Below are 16,214 nucleotides of genomic sequence, written 5' to 3'. Positions count from 1 at the left end.
CTTCATCTCTACTGTTTCTCCATCACCCACTTTCCCCAGGGCTTTCTGATCCTGTCCCCTCAACTTTAGCACCCTTAGAAACACAGAACATCTGGGAAAACTTCTTTTCGCTCCTGAAACCACATTCCATCAGATGCTGGTACAGATATACACATACACACAAACGTAGTCCTGTATGCAGGTACACTCAGACACACACTGAGATGTAAACCCACCTACATATGTACTGGTCAAAGACACAGAGGAAGACATATATGCATACACAGAGATTCAGGAACATAAGGCTGCAAAGCTATGCAGATGTATGCATTCACAGGTGTACACAGACAGGCAGGCATATCTATAAATACACAGAGATATATAAACATGCACATTCAACACGCAAATTCATACTGAGTCATGGATTTATGTACATTTACATATATAAATTCACACATATACAGGTATATATATATACACAAACATTGACTCGTACATATGCACATATGTACATGTGCACACACAGAAATACTTGTGTATTCTCCCTGGGCCCCATGTAGAAATACACTCCCAAGAAGTCTCTCTCTCCCCCCCCCCCAACCCCCTCACAATCCAGGGCTCTCTACCCCTTGATAAGCTTCCTGCTTCATCAACTCTGCACCCTTCCTGCAGCCCAGTACCTCGTCTGTGACAAAGTTAAGAGCAACAATGATAATCTCTCTCAATGTCCCCAGGGTCTAAGAAAGTGGGAGATGGAGAGACACAGAGGCCTGGGGCTGCAGAACCGGGAATGGGAACTACCAGACCCCCTGGCTTTGTGCGCAGGGCCCTGCTGGGAGAAGCCGCTCCTTCCTAAGGATGTGGCCCCTCTACAGAGGTAGGCCAGGAGGAAGGAAGGGGAGGATCACCACCCTCCTGGGAATGGATGGGGAACGTGCCTCAGAAGAGGCTGGGGACTCACAGAGCTGGCTGGGAATGGAAATGAGGGCCATTATCAGAAGCCAGAAAGGCACAGGGCAGAGGAACAGGCTGCCCCAAGACAAGACTGCTTTCTCCCCCATCTCCTCGGGGCGTCCCCTCGGTGGGACCTCCATGTTCCACACCAACTCTTGAATCAGCCCCATCGCCTTGTTTTTCGAAAACCACCCACCCCGCACCCATACTGAATCCAAACAAAGCAAGAGGACCAGCAAAGCATCCCACACCAACTGAGCTCCTACCCCCTCCCTGACAATTCTTACCCCTACTCCCAACTCCTCACCTCCACCACTCCCACCCCTACTCATATCCCCCTCATCACCTCCACCACCCCTACTCCCACCACCCGCACCCCCGCCCCTGCCCCCGCCCCCACCCCTACCCCACACCCGGGGAGGCCTTCAAGACCGCACCCCTAGTCCTCGATCCGCTGTCCAGCGCTACCACCAGCCCCCAACAGCCGCCCTACTCGCCCATTGCTCACTTTCCCGAAAAGAATGAATGCTTCCAGGATTTTTCCAAACTAGGGTAGTCCCCCAAAGTGAGGAATAAAGAAGCGAGAGTCAGGAAATGCTGTGGGAAGTCTGAATTTATGAGCAGGAGAGGCTGGGCGATGGGAGGAGGCTGCAGGCAGGGTCTCCGCGCCATTGGCTTAGAAGGAGCAGACGAAGGGCAGTTGCTTCTTGCATTGAGCTCGTCGCCAATAACCTCCTAGTAGCAGAGCACACAGTGAAGTCCGCCGCCCCATGGGGTCTGGCCTGGGCTTCACCTCCCTCCCTCCTCAGGGGCCCCACATGTCCCCCTCGATGGCCATCGTCATCTGCCAACCACGTGTTTGCCCCACATCCCTAGTGGCTCACATTTGCTGAGCTCTTACAATGTGCTAGGCTGTGTGCTAAGTGCCTTAGATGGACTTAAGTGGATGATTGCATTTAATCTTACCATGGCTCCAAGAGGTGGGTGCTGCTATCATCCCCATTTCGCAGATGAGGAAGCGGGCGCTTAGTGGAGATAAACAACGTGCCTGTATCTCGGTTGGCACGTGGCAGCACTGGGATGTGAACTACAGGGTCTTGCTCCAGCATATGTGGGCTTAGCCACTGTACTAAACCCCCTCACACCTGGCACTCATGCTGCTGCCTACATCTGCTGTTGGAGGAGGGCATCTTCTCTCTCAGTCATCCCTAATTCCCCCATCCTTTCTTTTCTCTCATCCACACCTTATATCCACTTCCGCTACTCTTATTGGTCACATCTGTGTTTCGAATTTATTGCCCTCATAGCAAAGGAGGCAGAGGATTTCCCCACACACATACCATCCAGCCTACCCCCACCCCCTCCCCAGAACTTCTATCACTTGGTTTTGCTTTGAGGCTTCCCTGTGTCTCAGCCCTCCTCACAGACAGGACTTGGGTTCTCCAGTCAGTGGGAGGGTGTCAGTTTGGGGAGGTGTGTTCAGACAACTCAAAGTGGTAGTAATAAAAATCCACTTTACTACCCCTTCTTCCTGCCCTGGTGCCCTTCCCCCTCACCTTTGGTACAGAGAGCCACACAGCAGCCACTCCCGTGCTTAGGTTGCCCTGGGGACCAGTATGCAAAATTCCAGTGGCTCCCATCAGTCCAGCAAAACCGCTTCCACAGGAACTAGAGAAGTGACAGGCTAGGTCAGCAGACAGAGGTTCAGATCAGGACCTCACAGAACACCCCCTGTTGACTTCTCTCACTGCCTGCCAGACCAGGAGCCAGACACCCTAGAGACCCATTCCTAAGAGTTTGCAGGCAATGGCAGGGGAAAAGCAACCATCTCTCTCAGCCATCACACAGAGCCAGCTTCCCAAACTTTACTGTGTATACATTATCTCCTGGGGATCTTGTTAAAATGCAGGTTCTGATTCCAGAGGTCTGTGGTGGGGTCCAAGATTCTGCATTTCTAACAAGCTCCCAGGTGACGGTGACACTGCTGATCCACAGACCACATTTTGAGTACCACATATAATGCAACTTATTCACCCACAATTCCAGAGCCACCCTGAGAGATGAAGGTCCCCTTTTTAGAGATGAAGAAACCAAGACTCCAAGAAACCTATTTAGCTAGCTTTCTAAGTGACTAATCTGGGCCCGAAATCTGTCTTGTGACTCCAGTAGTATGCTGATAAATGTTTACAAGCCAGCTCTTGGGGTGGGTGGGAGGATGGGGAGTAGAAGGGAGCCCTGATGTGTAGCAATGGCCAATTTCCTTTGTGTAAATACTCCCACCATGGCTGATTTCAAGCTGCAAGCATGTAGCCACTGAGCATGGAGTTGGGAAGAGATTTGCACCATCAGTTCTCCTGAGCCAGTACAAGCCACCTCTAGCACATCATTGCCTGCCACATTAAGGGCACCTGAGCAGCTGGCCTGAGGCTTGGCATCACAGGTGCTACCTTAACACAATCAGAAAGAACGTACTGCACCCAAGAGTTGGCCCCTGACTTACCCAGCCCCTGAGAATGCCTCCAATCCAGACCTGGCCCTGGTTGGCTGAGCTAGCGGAGCACTGAATGCGATAGTTGAAGTTGAAGTTGTGGATCGAGACAAGGTTGCCTCCGTAGCATCTCTTGCAGACGTTCTGCAGACAGAAACAGAGTAGAAAATTCCCTCTCATTTATTTCAAGTTTCTGAGTCGCCATGCAAGAACCCAGCATCCCTTTTCAGGTTAATTGCTTCCCTTAATCCTATCTTTTGCTCCTTAATTAGCTGTCAGGCCAATCCTGCAGGACATTATAATAATACTCATAACAATGATAACCACCATTTACTAAGTGTTTATTATAACCCAGTGACTATTCCAAACACTTTCCATGTATTAGCTCATTTAATCCTCACCGCACCTCTAAGAAGTTGGTGCTATATATCTTCGCTTTACAAATGAAGGTACTTAAAGCTCAGAGGCAAAGCGACTGACTTACCCAGGTAACACAGCCAATAAAAGGCAGAGCCAGAATTTAACACAGGTGTATCTAACACCAAAGCCTTTTTTTAAATCAGTAGTTCTCCCGAGACCAACAATATCATCATCACCACCTGGGAATTTGTTGTAAATGCAAATTCTCAGGCTTCACCCCAGCCCTCCTAAATCAGAAGTTGTGTGGCTGAGGCCCAGAAATCTGTGTTTTAACAATACCTCCAGGTGATTCTGATGCATGCGAGGCTTTGAGAACCACTAGCCTAAATGAATTGGGAAGAGAAGATTGAATGTACTCTCTTCTCCCCCGGGTCCTCCATAGTACCCTCTCTACTACTTACCTCGGCTCTTGAAAACGTTGTAGGAGTCCGCACCAACAGGAAGCGGCAGGTCTTGCACCTTGGACTTCCCTGCACTTCAATTGTGTCTTCTTCCCTGGGGCACTGAAAGCCCTTGTCTAAGGCAGCTGGGTCCGACTCCATGGCTTCCTCATCCTCAAAGGTGTCTTGGCAGGTAGAAACCTTGACCTCCTCTCCCTCTGCCTGAATCACCTCCTTGGTCAAAACCAACTCTCTCTCCTGTTCCCCCGAACTATCCAGATCCTGGCCTAGGTATGCCTCTGTCTCTAGGCTCTCCAGATGGAGGACATCATTCTCTGGGAAGAAGAGGTAACCTGCCATCAGGTCAAGAGCTTCCTTGTTCCAGCACCGTGGACAGCTCCAGCACCCAAGCTTTCCTAGGAACTCCACCTGAAGCCAAGACTGGAGGATTTCCTTGGTGTTAGGTAAGGAGAGATCTCTCGGGTCACATCCACAAATGGACAAGAACCTGACTTCTGGCTGACACCATGAGTGTGTGTTTTGAAGGTGGGAGAAAGCATGTGTGAGAAGCCTGGAGCAGTCACCAGCCCTTCATCTTAACAGATGGGTGGTTTTTCCTTCTGAAAGTTCAGGTTACAGATGGCTGGGCATGGCAGCTCATGCTTGTAATCTCAGCATTTTGGGAGGCCAAGGCAGGGAAATCATGAGACCAGGAGTTCGAGACCAGCCTGGCCAATATGGTGAAAGCCCATATATACTAAAAATACAGAAATTAGCCAGGCATGGTGGTGTGTGCCTGTGGTCCCAGCTACTTGGGAGGCTGAGGCAGAAGAATCACTTTAACCCAGGAGTCAAAGTTGCAGTGAGCCAAGATTGTACCACTGCACTTCAGCCTGGGCAACAGAGTGAGACTCCATCTCAAAAAGAAAGAAGAAAGAAAGAAAGAAAGAAAGAGAGGAAGAAAGAAGAAAGAAAGAAAGAAAGAGAAAGAAAAAGAAAGAGAGAAAGAAAGAAAGTAAGTTCAGGTTATAGTTCTGAGTCCAGGTAATATCTTGATATCTTGTCAGAGATGAGCTGTATCAGCTAAAGAGGGAAGGCTGTGGTCCTGGTCCCATGAGTGCAAATAAAAGCAGGGGGAGGGGAGTGTCGGAAAAAGGAAAACAGAAAAAGATGGATGAGGAGGGCAGGAAGAGACTTACCCAGATGAAGAGCAGAAACTGTTCCCAGCAGGAGAATGAGCAGGAGCAGGAGGCATTTCATATCTACTGTCTTTTAGCGAGGACACTACTCCACCTTCCTTCTTGGGGCTGTCTTTGTGTGTCTAGTATATCCCCTGGCACATAGTATAGAGAAAATGTTTGTTTAATTGTTTGATTAAAGAGCAAACTAGATTGCTTTCTCCTCTTGCTATGAAGAGACCCTGAGTTGGAGAATCTAGAAAAGGAATGGCAGGAGGGGTAACTAGGGTACAAAATTCCTTTGTCTTCCAGTCTCCGTTGCTGCTGTCCAGTATCACCCTCAGCCCAGACTCCTGCCCCTGCAGGGACAGGTCTGCTTAGCCATGATGTTCCTAAGGACAGCCCTCCTAGGTGTTTGCCTTATGGGGTGCTGCTTCTTCCCAGGGCCTAAATTGGTCCTGCCTGGGCAGCCAGAAGAGAACTCACCTTCCAAGAGTCTGAGACCTCCACTCTCAGTGCCTCTGGCTTCGGGTCCCAGAAGCAGCCGTTATACTGGGCTTTGGGGGAAGTGGGAAGAGGCCAGAATGATTGCTCCAGGCCAGGGTGGGGGACAAAGGATCTGATAACAAAGTTTGTTCAGTCTTCTCAACCCTGTGCTCTACTCTCTGCTGGGACTGCAGGGACCTGCCTCCTGAGGCCTACTGCCATGTACGGGTGCCCCACACCCTGGTTTGCTGCAGAGGGCCCTGGGTGTTATGTCCATTGTCCAGGCATAATTATTATTTATGCACCCTAAAGTGCCCCAGTCTGAATAATACGCCTTAACCCCAGGAGTAGCCTCCTGCTGGTGGAATCTCAGGAAGTGACATGCAGATCCCAGGGAGCTGGGGGGAGACAATGAGGGCAGGCAGTAAGCGGTGAAGGGGAGGCTCAGCACTCCCAGGCTCTTACCCAATCTAGGGGCGTTGTATGCAACACATCCCTCACCCTCATCTTCACCTCATCTCCTTCAGGCTTGTATGACCACCCCTGCTTCACAGAGGCAAAATGTGAGATCCAGAGACAGAGAAAACCCAACTTGCCAAGGTTTCACGGGAAGTAGAAGAACTGGAGATTTCGAAGTCTTTTTGACTCCAAAAACTTTCTCTCTCTTTCTTTCTCTCCCCTCCTCACTCTTCTCTCTTTCCCTCTCTTTCTCATCTTTTTTTTTTTTTTTTGAAGAGACAAAATATTGCTCTGTCACCCAGGCTGGAGTTCAGTGGTGCAATGATAGTTCACTGTAACCTTGAACTCCTGGGTTCAAGTGATCCTGCTGCCTCAGCCTCCTGAGTTGCTGGGATTACAGGTGTAAGCTCTCTCATCTTTAACATGTGAAAAATCTATGTTCTTTTTTCAGTGCTGTGGATCTAGATCAAGGTTCCTCAATCTTTGTGCTATTAACATTTGAGGTCAAATAACTCTTTCTTGTGGGGGGCTGTCCTGGGTGTTGTAGAAAGTATAGTGGCCCCTCTGGTCTCTACCCACTGATGTCAGTAGAACCTCTCGCCACACCCTAGATGATCGAAAATGTTTCCACACATTTCCAAATGTTCTCTGGGGAGAAAAATGGCCCCAGTTGAGGATCTCTGACCTAGAATATGCCACCTTGTCCAACCTCAAGGCATAGCTTCAGGACTGGCAAAGAGGCAGCTGCTGTAATGAAAAGCTCCACACTGCCAGTATGCAGTGGCTTATGCCTGTCATCCAAGCACCTTGGGAGGCCGAAGTGGGTGGATCACCTGAGGTCGGGAGTTCAAGACCAGCCTGACCAACATGGAGAAAACCCATCTCTAATAAAAATACAAAATTAGCCGGGCATGGTGGCACATGTCTGTAATCTCAGCTACTCGGGAGGCTGAGGCAGGAGAATCCCTTGAACCTGGGAGGTGGAGGTTGCAGTGAGCTGATATCGTACCATTGCACTCTGGCCTGGGCAATAAGAGCGAAACTCTGTCACACACACACACACACACACACACACACACACACACAGCTCCACAAAGTCTCACCAGCACTCTGTAGATCATCTTTCCCATCCAACCCTCCCCTCCTCACCTCTCATCTCCCACCAGCCTTCTGTGCCCCTAGGATCTGGACTAGGATCAGGCAGGGGAGGCTCTCCACTCAGGACAAAACGTAAGGGGACACGAAGAAATTCACTATTCAAGATAAATAACATTTTAATGCAATATTTCTTAAAAATTGAAATTAATGCAAAACAAAAAATCAAAATTTGAACTGACCAAGCTCTAGCCAAATTGACTGCAGTTTAAGGAGAGGCCAGCAGATCCCAAGCCTTGAATTTGCCAGATGTCTCTGCTAAGAGCTGGTGGACTTGTCAGGGCGAGTGACCGAGCTCAGAGGCATCTTTGTGGAATGCCTCTCAGAGCTATGCCTGGCACATGAATGGAGGGTGACCCTTGTCAATTAAAAAGTGCATATTTGTAGGGCGGGGCACGGTGGCTCACGTCTGTAATCCCAGCACTTTGGGAGGCCTAGGAAGGTGGATCACCTGAGGTCAGGAGTTTGAGGCCAGCTTGGACAACATGGTGAAATCTCTACAAAAGTACAAAATACAAAAATTTGTTGGGTGTGGTGACACATGCCTGTAATCCTGTCTACTCAGGAGGCTGAGGTGGAAGAATTGCTTGAAACTGGGATGCTGAGGCTGCAGTGAGCTATCACGCCACTGCACTCCATCTTGGGTGGCAGAGTGAGACTCTGTCTCAAAAAAAAAAAAAAAGTATAGATTTATTCCCTATATTCCAGCCCAGCCCTCCACAGCTCAGGGAGCAGGGACAGGCAGCCCAGAGGGTGAGAAGACCTAAATTCCTTCCCTTCTCTCCTCTCCCATGGGAGAAGGAGATGTAACTGAGGGAAATGGAGAAGTAACTGAGAGGTCACTTCTGAGCCTGATTGCAGAGTAACGGCTTGATCACTATCTCCTTAGCCCAACGGACCAAACTCTCAGCTTATCTTCTTGACTGTGGGAGGACTGGCCAGGTCCAGGACCTAAAAACCTGGTTGCTGGACTTCAAGCTTGAGACCTCCCTAGTGGTGGAGGGTGGAGGGGTAGACCCCCATTTGCCATTATTCTCCCTCATCCATTGGCCCAGGCCAGTGGCACCATTTCACTCGGTGATTGGGGTGATCAACAAGGTTGAGTATTGCTCTGTCGCCCAGGCTGGAGTGCAGTGGCACGATCTCGGCTCACTACAACCTCTGCCTCCTGAGTTCACGCTATTCTCCCACCTCAGCCTCCCCGAGTAGCTGGGATTACAGGCACCTGCCATCATGCCCGGCTGATTTTTGTATTTTTGTAGAGATGGGGTTTCACCATGTTGCCCAGGCTGGTCTTGAACTCCTGACCTCAGGTGATCCACCCGCCTCAGCCTCCCAAAGTGCTGAGATTGCAGGCGTGAGCCACCATGCCCAACCTCGTCATTTCCTTTTACAGTTGGAGAAATGGCATCTCAGAGACTTTAAACAAGTTGCCCAAGGTCACACAGCAAGTAGAGACAGGCCTGAATCGTAGGCTCCCAGCCCCTCGATCACCCAATAGCTGTGTTTCCCTAGCCTCCTCTCATCAACTTCCCTCCCAAACAAACCATTCCCTCTCTCACATTGACCCTGTTTTCATTGCATATAAACCCTGGGCAAAGATATTCCAATGACCTCACTGATGTTTTCTGTCTGATTTAAAACCAGAAATAACATTTTTGAAGATCTGCTGTGGACCAGATACTATGCTTCATTAAGGTTTTTACATCTGTTGCTTAACAAACACTTAATCCTTAAAAGTCATCCTATGAATTTGGCGTTGCCATCTCTAGTCTACATATGTAGTACAGAAGCTCAGAGAAGGCAAATGACTTACCCAAGTTTGCACAACTAGTAACAAACGATACATCAGATCCTAGTCTGTCTGACTTCCAAATCTTTGCTTTCTTTGATACACCCAGATGTGTTACCCCAAGATGATCTCACCAATGATGCCAACATTGTTTCAGCATCCATGGAACCCCAAGCCTCTGGCTTAATGTTTGCATTTATGTTCATAGGATAGGGGTTTCAAATTCTGCCTCTTGTTCGAAGATTCAGTCCATCCTGTCATTATGCAGAGGGTAGGCCTTGCCATCTTGAGAGGCAGTGTAGGGTGGTGTATAATTGTGGGAAGTAAACAAGTCCCTCTTTAAAGTTTCCTTTATTGTTAAAGAATAAGTGTGCTAATAACTCTTTGTTAAGCCTTATCCTATGTAACTGTTAAACATGCCACGCTTACAGGCACGTAGAACATTCTATGTCCTTGTACTTTAACCAAGATATCTGTGCTAGACGTGCTCACAGGCATGTCCCAGCTCTCCATTGCTTTTACCTGTTTAGAAAAGTTTTAAGTTGTTAGCCAATTGGGTTTAGTTTAGATTGTGAGGTCTGTCTCTAACCAATGAAGATCTGACACAGCAGTAAGGATGACCCCAAATGCATAAGGGATAAATATGTCTGTTTTCCTTTGCTCATTGTACTCTCATGGCAAGATGGCTAGCGAGGGTACCCTTCCTGTAGTTCAGGAAGTAAAAATCACGTTGCTGAAAAATCCGTTGTGTCAGTGCTAATTTTTCTTTGTGGCACCGAGCATCTGTTTCCAACAATAATGAAATCATAAGTTCCAGGGTCAGTCCCTTTGTGCCTCAGTGTTCTCATCTATAAACTAAGGATAATAACAAGACTTGCCTCTAATGAGATCAGCTTAAATAAAGCTCTCAGAACTATACCTGGCACATGGGTGGAGTGAGGGTGGCCTTTGTCTACGAAAAAGCAGAGTGTTGTGCGGATTGAGTCCCTATCCTGTGCTTTGCACTGTGTAAGGAACTCCAGGGGTTCAATGATAAAGAATCATGGATAAACATTTCACAGAGTTTAGTTAGTATCTTATTAGAGAGAAAAATCCACACACAAACCTGTATTTTGGAAAATTAGCCCAGTCTCCTTATTTCATAATTTTTACTTTTTAAGAAAAACTACCTTTTTTTTTTGAGATGGAGTTTCACTCTTGTTGCCCAGGCTGGAGTGCAATGGCATGATCTCGGCTCACTGCAACCTCTGCCTCCCAGGTTCAAGCGATTCTCCTGCCTCAGCCTCCCAAATAGCTGGGATTACAGGTGTGTGCCACCACACCCAGCTATTTCTTTTTTTGTTAATTTTTAGTAGAGACACGGTTTCTCCATGTTGATCAGGCTGATCTCGAACTCCCGACCTCAGGTGATCCAGCCGCCTCATCCTCCCAAAGTGCTGGAATTACAGGCATGAGCCACCATGCCTGGCCAAGAAAAACTGTTTAATGAATGTACAATGTGCTCCTATAAAGTGCACTATAGTGTGGATTGCTCGGGGACTCTTCACAGTGAATGCACCGATGTAAACATGCCTAGCTCAAGACACAGAATATGACGAGGAGCCCTGCAGCCTCCTTCATGCCCGTTCTCGATATTACTCCCCAAAGAAGATCTCCATGGACTAGAAGTCAAACTTCTGTCAAAGTACACACCCACAGTGTCAGAGATTTATGAAACTTGTCTTGTAAAGACAAGTTTACCTACCATTTAGCACAGAACCTGGCACCTAGCAAATGGGAAGTATTATTACTCTTTGTGGTTAGTATTGAAATAAGGGAAGCAATGCCTTCACACATCAAAATATAAAGTCCAATAGGGCAGGGAGTGAAAGTTCCACCTCAGCTGCATCCTCACAGCACTTACTACAGGGCTGAACCCGTAGTCTACCATCTGAAATCAACAGATTCTCATGGAGCAATAGCTGCAACGGATCTGAGTTTGAGTTCTGTCTCTTTCCCCTCTTAACATGTGACCTTAGACAGTTAGTATCCCTTCTCTGTGCCACAATCCAAAAAAATCGAGTCTTTGTTTTGCCCTTCTCTGAACCCCCAATCCTATATGAAGTTCTATGAATTGGAGGCATTCTGGAGAAAAAATGGCTTCAGACCATTGAATTCTTTTCTTCTGCTGACCTCCCTAGTAGAGAAGGGGTTGAGAATGCCTTCCTCCCTCCCTCTTGATTAAAGCTCCCTCACCTCCAGCCGGGCTGGAGTCCTGTGTACCAAGATGAACCCAAGAGCGAGACAGTCTGTCTTGTTCCCCTCTGTGCTTCATCCCCATGTGATCGTGAGAGGAGAGTAGCCAGCACTTCCAGCTGAAAAGCCACGAGGGTTAAAGGAACATGTTGTGGAGCAGACAGAGTTAAATTTCAACATTAGTTGCATTTAGAGGTTCAGTCTCGGGCAAGTCATTTGACAGGTCCTAACTTCTCTTAACCATGGTTCTGTAAAATAGGGATAATAATTATTGATCACATGAGGTCATCTAGGCGAGGTGCCTACCACAGCAGGGGGTATGTTGTGGGTGTTCAATAAGTGATAACAACTAGTAGTTGTTTTTATGCCTATGTTACAAACAATCATATATCCCAAGTGCCAGGGGACTATGTCTTGTATTTTCAGGCCTCATTCAGAATCTGACGCATGGCAAGCTGTCTTATATCAGGTTTCCCCAGAAGGAGGTCCTGAGACAGGGAGTTGCATACAAGTGTTTATTTGGGAGTTGCAGACACTAGGAAGGAGCAGAGAACGCAGATGAGGAAGGGAAGGTGGCCCATCAAATGCATGGAATAAGGCCAGCTACCACAGCAGGCCACTGGGAAACAGTGCCCAATACATGTTAGATTTATTCTACTTGAGGGGCCGGGGACTGGGGTACACTCACTCCTGAGAGTTGTGCTGTTCCCAGGGACATGTTAATTTCCTTATATATCAAACCAACCACAGTTCTGGGGTTGGAGAGAGAAAGAGAAAAGGCCTTTGGGTAAAGAGACGCAAATTGGGGCATTGGGAGTCCACCTACAACCTTGAAAGGTCCTGGCAACACCTATGCAGGGACCCAGTAATTGGGTGTTCTATGCAGAGAGCTAGCTGAGCCCATTCCACCATCTCTAAAAGGCTCCATAGACCCAACCCCGCCCTCCATCCTCCTCCTCGAGGAGTGACAGCTTCTGACCCTTCTATGAAAGGTGTGGTGTGGGGAGAGATGGTAAGGAAGAAGGTTTAACGAGGGCTAAGCAGAGTGGATCAGCAATCAGAGGCGAAAAGAAATTTCAGTAAAAGCCATTTTATTTCAGGGAGGTGGAGGGAGACAGCAAACAGAGGAGGGGAGGCAGCTGCCCAGGAGAGGGCATCTCTGAACTCCTGGCTGGGACCAGTTCAGTAGGAACAGACAAAAGGAAGACTTTTGCAGCAGGGGGCTCGACGCCAGTGGCCTCCTGCAAAGGCAGAACAGAAAGGGACGTTCAGCCTCTTGTCCACCTCAACTCAACCCACAGGAGGGCCCCTTCTCCCACCCACATACCGCCATGGAGTTGGAGTATAAAAGACCCAGGAAGCCTCTGGTCAAAGGGTCAGGCTCTTCCTAGCATCTCCTCCTTGAGGCACTTCCCACCTCACAGGCCTTCCCATCATTCATCCCCAGCCCCACCTCACCTCGGGTACACAGGGTGACACAGTGACCACCGTGGAATGAGGGCTGGCCAGCAGCCCAGAATGCAAAGTTCCAGTGGCTGCCATCAACCCACTGAAACCGTCTGCAGCGACCCTGTAGAAATCGATAGAGGAAGAGGGGATGGTGCCAAGGGAAAGCAGAGAGGCAGACCTGGAGCCATATCTGCCAGCTCCTCCTGCTGCCCACTGGGCAATCGGCCCTTCCCTGCTGGACCATCATGGTAACTGTCCTGGTCATCTGAAGTGCTGATCCATGGCAATCATCACCATCAGATTCTATGCATCCCAGTGACAGGCTCATCCTTCCAGCCCTAACAAAAGGTAGAGCAGGGATTGCCAACCCATCCTAGAGATGAGGAAACAGACTCATGGTCTTGCCCAAGTTACATAGATAGTAAAGGAACTTGGACCCACACCCCTGAATTCTAAATCTTTGGCTCTTCCCTGAATACCCAGGCGGCCCCCTCAATGTTGTCTGTGGGTGTCCGTCTATCCCCGGTTCTTCTAGAGATTATAGAGGAGAAAAACAGACAAATCTGCCCAAGTTGAGTGCTGGCTGAGATCAACAGATGTTCCCCATTAGGTGTTCACACCTGTCTTACCGAGCCTATGATCCTGCCTCCAATCCATACTTGACCCTCGTTGAGCCCTCTGACTGAGAGCTGGATTCGATAATTCAAATTGAAGTTGTGGATGGACACCAGGTTGCCCCGGTAGCACCTCTGGCAAGTCAACTGCAAGACAGGATGAGACAAAGAATGGAGCAGCCTTCCTACATGAATTCACGAGTCTTCAGTCCCCACAATTCATGCCCTCCCCCACCCTGCCACAACCGTTTGAAGGTTGGAGACCAAAATGCAACTTCTGTTTCTAGGTGGCCCTCCCCTCTCACCCCAACACCTCTGTGAGGCTCAGGTTCTACTGACACCCCCAGGGTGCTCAATGGGGAAAAGAACCAGTGATAGCAATGCTGGGGACATGTCCCACACACCTTTCATGCTCCCACCCTAGCCTCAGCCACAGGTCACTCACCCGAGCTTGATCAAACTTGTGAGGACGTCTCACCAGGAGGTAGCGGCGGCAGGTCTGGCACCCAGGGACGCCCACCAGTTGTACTGTGTCCTCTTCCTTAGGACACGGAAGGTTTTTGTCTACCACATCTGGGACTGAGATCGACTCAACAGCCCCGTCTTCCTTGGAGGCATCTTCACTTCCAGAGCCCCCCTCCTCCTCTCCCTCCAGCTCCTCCACCTCCTGTTCTGGCATCTCCTCATCCTCAGGCAGGGTCTTAGCACCCAAAAGGCTTTCAAAGTTGGAAGTCTCAGACCCTGGCAGGGAAGATGGCCAAGTGTCCTTCCTTCACATCTCCCCTTGTCCCTCCCTGGAACCACGGACAGCTCCCGCCTTGCCCTGGGCATCAGAGTGCTCAACCCTGCCTGGAAAGAGGAACCTGGAACTGAGTTTCCATAAGAGGAACCCAATGTGCCAGACAAAGTCAAGGTGGTTAAGGGCATGGACTTAGAGTCGGGCAGTCATGGGCTTGGGTACTGGTTCCATCATCCATTAGCTTCATTTCTTCATCTGTAAAACGGGTGTACAATACCACCTACTTCATGGGGATACTAAGAGAGTTAAAGAAGAGAAGGCATGAAAAGTGCTGTGTACTTAGTAAGCTCAAAGTAAGCATCATGGAGAAAGGACAAAATTGGGATTATCACAGTAGAACCAAGACCACAGACATAACAGATGCCCTGAGGAATCCTTTCAACTCCTGGTCATAGGGTCCCCATCCCTTTGAGTGCACAGAGATTCAGAAATAGAAGACGATCAAAGAAGGGGATGGGTGTGTAACTCTGACCCTATCTACTATAGAAAGGAAAAAATAGAGAAAGAAAGACTAAAGGCAAAAAACACTTACTCAGATGGAGAGCAGAAACTGCCCCAAATAGGAGAGCCAGAAGTAGCGGGAGCTTCATCTTGGCTTTATCCTGCAATGGAAAACACAGTTTGTCATTCACACACGCGCGCGCGCGCACACACACACACACATCACATCACAATCACACCATTAGGGGACCGTGGGAGTGAAATGGAGAAAAAGAAGGTCTGAATAGAAATCAGGATGGGCCAGAAAAGCTCATGCTGAGCCCAGCTCCTGATGCTCCAGAACCCAGGATACAAGGACCTCTTTCTAAACAGAATGCAGGAAACCCTGAGGGGTGGCTGAGGCTGGCTTTCCTTCAGGCCTGGAAGTAAAGAAGGGACTATTACGCTTATATGTTTGTACTTAATGGGTCCCTCAGAGTCTATGACATAAAAGAGGAGGGAGAAGCAATGATTATTGGCTTTCCTAGGAACACACAGGACTTAGAAGCTATGTCCCTTCCTCAAAGCTCAAGAAGCCACCCATGCCGTCCTCCATGTCCTCCACCTTCTCCCTTCTCCAGCCAAGAGGCATTTTCACATCTCGCAGAAGAAATGTGCAAAGCAGAGGATGAAGGCTGTCCCTGCTGACATCCTCGTAACCTGAAAGCCAGTCGCAGACCGCTGCCAGCCCTCCAGAAACTGTGAGCCACAGCCAGGGACCTCCTGGGAGAATAAACTGTTACCAGCTCCACCACAGCAGAGAAAGCAACTCACCCAACGAGAGACGGTCCTGGGCCTTTAGATCTTCCCAAAGCCCAGGTCCTTCTTTGCTCCCTTCCACAAAGATATCTTATATAGAGGCCTTGGAGGAACTTCCCCCAGGGAGAGAGGGTTTGCCTCTGCTAGAGGGAGATAGGAAGGCTGATAAGGACCATTTCATATTTCATCACTTCCCTGGGGAGCCCACTCATTCAGTGAAGATTTCTCCCCCCACATCCCTTTCAGGAACCCAGGGACCATCTAGGACAGCTCTGGGCAATGGTTCTCATCCTGGGCTACACTTCAGAATCTCCTTGGGTGATTTTCCAAAATACACATGTCCCCTGCTTTACCAGTGTTTTGAATTGCCACAAACATTTTGAGAACAAATCTGTCCATATCTATTAGAATTAAAAATGCACAATGGCTCATGCCTGTAATCCCAGCACTTTGGGAGGCTGAGGCAGGTGAATCACGAGGTCAAGAGATCAAGACCATCCTAAACAACATGGTGAAACCCCAACTCTACTACAATACAAAAATTAGCTGGGTGTGGTGGTGCGCATCTGTAGTCCCAGCTACTCGGG

The 16,214-nt window shown here is 48.8% G+C and overlaps 2 protein-coding genes across 4 annotated transcripts; both read right to left on the bottom strand.

Annotated features, from left to right (window-relative positions):
• Nucleotides 1-1,528: 1,528 nt before the first annotated feature.
• PRG3 (proteoglycan 3, pro eosinophil major basic protein 2) lies at nt 1,529-5,985 on the bottom strand. Its single transcript, XM_012476510.3, has 6 exons — nt 5,886-5,985; nt 5,421-5,554; nt 4,243-4,556; nt 3,434-3,565; nt 2,490-2,601; nt 1,529-1,668 (listed from the first exon to the last, which is right to left on the bottom strand). The coding sequence occupies exons 2-6, from the start codon at nt 5,479-5,481 to the stop codon at nt 1,610-1,612; spliced, it is 678 nt and encodes a 225-aa protein (XP_012331933.2). The 5' UTR covers nt 5,482-5,554; nt 5,886-5,985; the 3' UTR covers nt 1,529-1,609.
• A 6,615-nt stretch (nt 5,986-12,600) lies between these two features.
• Nucleotides 12,601-15,749, bottom strand: PRG2 (proteoglycan 2, pro eosinophil major basic protein). Of its 3 annotated transcripts, none has more exons than XM_012476475.3 (6): nt 15,643-15,749; nt 14,921-14,990; nt 14,035-14,330; nt 13,605-13,736; nt 12,985-13,096; nt 12,601-12,767 (listed from the first exon to the last, which is right to left on the bottom strand). In XM_012476475.3, the coding sequence occupies exons 2-6, from the start codon at nt 14,976-14,978 to the stop codon at nt 12,709-12,711; spliced, it is 657 nt and encodes a 218-aa protein (XP_012331898.1). In that variant the 5' UTR covers nt 14,979-14,990; nt 15,643-15,749; the 3' UTR covers nt 12,601-12,708. The 3 variants fall into 3 exon arrangements, with proteins under 3 accessions (XP_012331898.1, XP_012331900.1, XP_012331899.1); XM_012476477.3 differs by having other exon boundaries at nt 14,068-14,330; XM_012476476.2 differs by having other exon boundaries at nt 15,529-15,698.
• Nucleotides 15,750-16,214: the final 465 nt, after the last annotated feature.

The sequence above is a fragment of the Aotus nancymaae genome, unplaced genomic scaffold (genome assembly GCF_030222135.1).
Source record: "Aotus nancymaae isolate 86718 unplaced genomic scaffold, 86718_ANA_hifiasm-v0.15.2.pri h1tg000059l, whole genome shotgun sequence".
Lineage (NCBI taxonomy): Eukaryota > Metazoa > Chordata > Mammalia > Primates > Aotidae > Aotus > Aotus nancymaae.
Note: the sequence above shows the minus strand (reverse complement) of the source record. Positions and strands in the feature narration are given on the sequence as shown.